General features: G+C 45.0%; 1 protein-coding gene across 1 annotated transcript; it reads left to right on the top strand.

Annotated features, from left to right (window-relative positions):
* Positions 1 to 3138: 3138 nt before the first annotated feature.
* Positions 3139 to 3797, top strand: LOC103641198 (11 kDa late embryogenesis abundant protein-like). The gene has a single exon (NM_001157274.2). The coding sequence runs from the start codon at positions 3197 to 3199 to the stop codon at positions 3686 to 3688; it is 492 nt and encodes a 163-aa protein (NP_001150746.2). The 5' UTR covers positions 3139 to 3196; the 3' UTR covers positions 3689 to 3797.
* The last annotated feature ends 2271 nt before the right edge of the window (positions 3798 to 6068 follow it).

Below are 6068 nucleotides of genomic sequence, written 5' to 3'. Positions count from 1 at the left end.
GCAGCTGACCCTACAGAGTTCACTACTCCTGTGAGTATCAAAATTTTAGTACTGCATGATATATATTCATATGTTCTCACACATACAATCTCTTCTCTGTGCAGGGTCAATCGGCAGCGTCGAACAACCCTCATGCTTCGTCTAGCCCTTCGCCGAACCAGTCCAGATGCCCACCTCGTTGATGATCTGTTTTGTGATGATCCAGACTTACCTTTGTGAGTGTTGGTGATGTTAGTTAGACTTTGTCTTGTGAGATACTTGGTGATGTTAGTGATGATCCAGACTTATATCTGTTTTGTGATGATCCTGACTTATATTTGTGAGACTTTAGTGAGACTTTGTGATATATATGGTGTTGATGATAAATGTGTTCATTCTGTGATGCGATTGATATATAATGTGATGTGAATGATATATATCTTTTGTTTGTTTGGATAGAACAGCAAAAACAAATAAAAAGGGACATCCTGGTCACTTTGCCGAGTGTAACACTCGGCAAAGGGTCGCTTTGCCGAGTGCTATGACCATGGCACTCGGCAAAGAAGGAAACCTGGGAACCGGTAAAGCCATCTTTGCCGAGTGCTGACCATGGCACTCGGCAAAGAAGGAAACCTGGGAACCGGCAAAGCCATCTTTGCCGAGTGTTGTTGCCAAGGCACTCGGCAAAGGGACTGGCAAAGGGGCCCACTGGAGGACTCTTTGCCGAGTGCCGGTCCACTAGACACTCGGCAAAGAGTCCTCCTTTGTCGAGTGCCTACGAGAGCTCTCGGCACAGGGACTGGCGGTGGGGCCCACTGGACCCGTCGTTGCCGAGAGCCATGGTAGCAGGCACTCGGCAAAATTTCCTCTTTGTCGAGTGCCAGAGGAGGCACTCGGCAAAGGATCCGTCACCGTCACTTGGCGCCGTGACGGTGACTTTTCTTTGCCGAGTGTCAACGACACTCGGCAAATTCTTTGTCGAGTGCCCGACAAAAAGTACTCGGCAAAGAGACCGCTGCCGATGTACAGTTCGCCGAGCGTTCTTTGCCGAGTGTTACACTCGGCAAAGCCTTTACCGAGTGTAAAATAGCCTTTGCCGTGTGTCTGAGACACACGGCAAAGTAGCTAATTCCGGTAGTGAGAGGAGATACCGAGGAAACGAAGCGATGCAAGAGAGGCCAAGTTGCATGGATGACAGGTATATTCTCGATTATTTCCCATAATCAGCGATCCGCCGAATAGTGAGATTTTAGTCCACATAACCATTATCTCGTACCAAAATGAGACTCGTTTGATTTTTTAGCAGATATTCTATACAATGTTAATGTATTATAAGAATTCCACAAAACCAAACAGGCCTAGGTATAGAACATGATGGAAGGTATATATGCAAGTGCAAACCCATATATATTAGCCACTGAGTAAAAATTTCAGATTAATACAGCAATAGAAAGTATGGAGGGGCATATTGTTTCTAAGCAAAATAGTTGTCGTAACCCGCGGTAGATCAGACAAAGTACACTGTACATTTGCACGACGCTATAGTCACTTACAAAAGAAGATAACTAACTTCTATACGGTATAACACATGCTAATATATAAGATACTGGCAAATATGTTTATGCAGTCAGATGCAGAGAAAAAGAGGCAGACAGAGCCCTCCCCTCCCTCATACACGATCTTTATTAGTACACATCATTAGATCCACTGATTATTAGAAACTAGTCTAATACCTATGTTAACACTACATTCCCAAAGAAAGAAGGGGATGGGGCAACGAGGCCAGGGGAGGTGGAGAAGGGGATGGGGCAACGAGGCCAGGGGAGGTGGAGGCGTGAGTGAGGGACGACGAAGGAGAAAGAATGATCAAACAATATTTGGCCATTGGATTTGAGTGAGTGAAATAGAAGAGTGTTATTCACCAATCTGAATCATTGGTTTTAAAGATGTATTACGTGTAGGTGCAATTCAATTGGTGGATTTATGGGAGGTTATGTGTGGGAGTTATTTGATTAGATGGGCTTTATAAAGTTTAAACTAATGCATTATATTGGGATAATATAAGTAAACAAGTGTTGTCAGTCAATTATTGATTGTTTTTTCAAATACATCTCTTGATTGCCATACTTTCCCTCTAATACAACTCTTTGTTATCTAATGTTAAGTGCCTAAATAAAATAATACGATGTGTGCCTCTATAACTCTTTAATTCATATATCTAGAGTGTTCATCTAAAATGATGGGATTAAAGACGAGTTATTATATTGCTTAGTCAACATCAAATTCGGTATTTTTAAGTCAAAATTTTTATGTATTTGCATTATTTTTGACACCTGCTGAGCTAGCCTCCTCTAGTCCTATATGTGGATCACGGCGTCCTCTACTTAGGGTGTATAAAACTTAGAGGGTGTTTGATATGGTTTTGCTTTATCTTAAAACAGCCCTGCTCTAAAACTATAGAGTCAAATAACTCTCGAGTTTTTAAGATTTTAAAGCAACAAAGAAGGTATCTCAAAAACTTATAATGTAGCTTTCAAAACTCTATAGAGTTTATAAGTTAGAGTGTTTAGCTTGCTATGATCAGTCTTCCTTTAAAGTTTTGCTATATAGCCATACTAAATATCTCTTAAATTTTAATACATATTAGGATTAAACTTAACTTGAAAATATAGATTAAAATTAAATTCAATATATATAAAGGATTAGAACCTATAAGGGCTAGTTTAGAAACTCAAATCATATTCGGGATTGAAAAGGATTTTAGAGAAAATTAGTTCATTTCCATCTAACCTTCCTTAATTCCGAAGTGGATTTGAGGTTTATAAAGTAGCTTTAAGAATTAAAGATAAACGAAATAGTACAAACAATACTTTATTGTTTAATTAGATATAGATTATAATCGAGATGTATTTAAAAATAAATATATACGACAAATGAAAGTTGCAACCGTACGGGCCTCTTCCGGCGATCACGTGGACGACGCGTGCATCTCTTTCCATGCCGCCTCGTGTCCGCGCGCTCACGCGTGTCCTCACACGTGCTAGCGAACGTGTCGACGCTTTCCCTGTCCCAGACTCCCAGGCTTCCGGCTCCAGACGTGTGTCCACGTCCAGTTAAGTCTATAAAGTGGTAACAAAAATCGGAACGTTGCCTCTCATCAACCGCAGTACACGGCGTATCATTCCCAGCGACCACGAGAGACTAGCTAGCCAAGTGCATGCAACCAGCCATGCAGGCCGGGAAGACGGCAGTGGAGGCGACGAAGGAGGCCGCGGCCAACGTCGGGGCCTCGGCGAACGCCGGCATGCAGAAGACCCGTGCCGCCGTGCAAGGCCAGGTGGAGAAGGCCACGGCGCGCAACGCGTCGGACAAGGTCGCGGCCGAGGAGCGCCAGCGGGAGCGCGTGCGCGCCGCGGAGCTGGAGAAGCAGGACGCCGTGCGCGCCAACGCGGCCGCGAAGGAGCGCGCCATTGGCGGCGCGGCCACGTACCAGCACCAGCACCCGTCGCAGGGCGCGCCCGGGATCGGCGCCCAGCAGGAGTATGGCGGCGGAAGAGTCGCCCCCGCGGGCGGGCACGTCGAGGCCGGCGTCGGCGAGACCCGTCCCGTCGCTAGGGGCACCGGCACGGCGCGGCCCAGCGCCGCGCACAACCCGCTCGTCGGCAGCGACTTCTCGCAGGCGCGCGGCACCGGCGGACAGTACCAGTGAGCGGCTGCCGCCGGGACGTGCCCGTACGTGTGACGTATCATGTGTGTGAGATAGGCATGTACACGAATGGTCCTCGTGTGATAATCTATGCTAAATAATATGTCTCTAATAGTGTATTAGATAATGTAATTCCCATTACCTTACTCTGTATCTGATGTATACTAGTTTCGACGGTCTTTTGAGCATCAAAAGTGGGAGACGGTTTCGCCCTAGTGGCGGACGGTTCGCCTTAAGGTCCGTCCGGTTTATGGCCCTACGATCAGATAACTCCGGATCAATTTAGTTGATTATTTTTATCTCGTGCGTGGTTATCTATCTAATTATATAAGAATTGTTGGCTATTTTCTAGGAATAGGTCTAGACCTTCTTCCTTAAATATAAAGGGTTAAGGGATACGGTTCCTTAAATATAAAGGGATTGAGAAACCCTCGAACATATATCTCAATCGAATCTATGTACTTTATTTTTTTGTTGTCTTATTCTTTAAATATAAAGGGATATGGTCGATCGAGAAACCCTCGAACATATCTCAATCGAATCTATCTACTTTAGGAGTAGATTTAGCGTAGTTTTAGTTGTAATCTTCTATATATCTATATTCATCCTTATTCGACTCTACGTCATTTAGAACTGTCTTGGCTGGCCTGCTGTCCTAAGACGACCCTAGGATGTTATCCCTTTTAGGGGATAAGATTTAGTTAACCAAGGCCTCTTTCTCGAATTGATCTCTTAATTTCTAGATGATTGTACATTGTCTGGGTTCCAGGTGACCTGTCGATCTAGGACGCCATAGGATCTCTTTCCCTAAGGGCCAGATCTAGGTTCTAGCGATAAGGAGGAAGACGACCCTGTGCCATCGCGGACCGTTCGGTCTTGTGCACTGGACTGTCCGGTACGAAGTAGGAAAGGCGTTGCTCCTACGTAAGTACGAAGTAGGAAAGACGTTGCTCCTACGTCTAGATCGCGGACCGTCCGGTCCAGAGCCGCGGACCCCCGCTGCCGCAGAGGGCACCACCAGGCGATACACCTCTAGTGATTGGCGCCGTCTAGATCGACGCTAACACACTTTTTGTGGCTCGTCTATAAAATCAAGCTTACATGGCCGATTCTTAAGATCTCAATGATACTTCTCTAAATAGCGACACAAGGTTAAACTAATTTATCGGTCACTAAGCATTAAAGATTAAAATATGACATGAAGAAAATAGACGAGGAGGTCCAACAACAAAAGGATCAGGTGCTCAAGGTGGCGGATAAGTGGTTTCTCTCGCACTTCAGGGTAGATTACCATCAGAAGACTGTCTAAGAGAAGGACAAAAACATCGAGTACATGTTAGCCGTGCTGCAACAGCTTCCCACGATAGGTGATGCCAGGTCAGTCGATGATATTTCATCTATTAAAATTTCTTTTGATAATCGAACTAAAAGTATCACAAAGGATTTAGAGAAGATGGTGGATGCATTATGAAAAACTCACATGCCTAATTTTTTTATCACATAAATTAGGCGGCGAAACAATTGCGCCAAACACATCGACAACAAATGGGTTTCCCCAGCCATATTCTGGTTTGTTAGACTCATATACAGGACGATCGTCACCCCGTCTTCGCTAAATGGTGGGTCAAACTATGAGCACGGCCGGACCGTCCGCACACGATCTCGGACAGGCTGGCCCTCCGTCAGACCGTCCGGAGTTACACAGAGCCCACCACAAGGGTCGTAGGTGTTGCCCGACACGACCGAACAGTCTGAAAATAGTATCGGATCGTTCGATCCACTCGCAGACCGTTTGACTGCACAGATCGGACCGTCCGGAGCACTAGAAGTCACATGTGATGCACCTAGTGTGGAAGGCCGACATAAATATAGCTGGCCACCCAAGCCCCAAGAGCCGGAAAAGTCACCTATCCCTGAGCTTGTTTAGCCCACTAAGTCCAAACCTTTTGTTCGCTCCCACCCGCACTCGACACAAAAAGAGAAAGTTAAGTTCACATTAAATATTACTAAGTGTGATAAAATATTTGATGAGTTACTTAAACATGGTAATATTAAATTGTCACATATAATTCCTTCGGTTGAAGAATTAAAAAGACGTGTATATTGTAAATGGCATGGCTCTTTTCTTCATAACACCAATGATTGTGTTGTCTTTCATCGGCAAATACAATCGGCTATAAACGAAGGCCGGTTAAGGTTTCAAAAGGAGGTGAGGATTGATAGGCCACCTATCCCTGCCACCACATTAGAACCGACGAGCAAAAAAGTCATAGTTCGGCTTGTGTGGCCGATAAAAGCAAAGATAAAAATATCATCATTGGTGATCCCCGCACACCAAATATGTCACGCAGAGTGGCTACTCGGAAGGCTCTGGACAAAAGAA

This window comes from Zea mays, chromosome 10, assembly GCF_902167145.1.
Source record: "Zea mays cultivar B73 chromosome 10, Zm-B73-REFERENCE-NAM-5.0, whole genome shotgun sequence".
NCBI lineage: Eukaryota > Viridiplantae > Streptophyta > Magnoliopsida > Poales > Poaceae > Zea > Zea mays.
The sequence above is the reverse complement of the archived record's forward strand: the minus strand, read 5'-3'. Positions and strand labels throughout refer to the sequence as shown.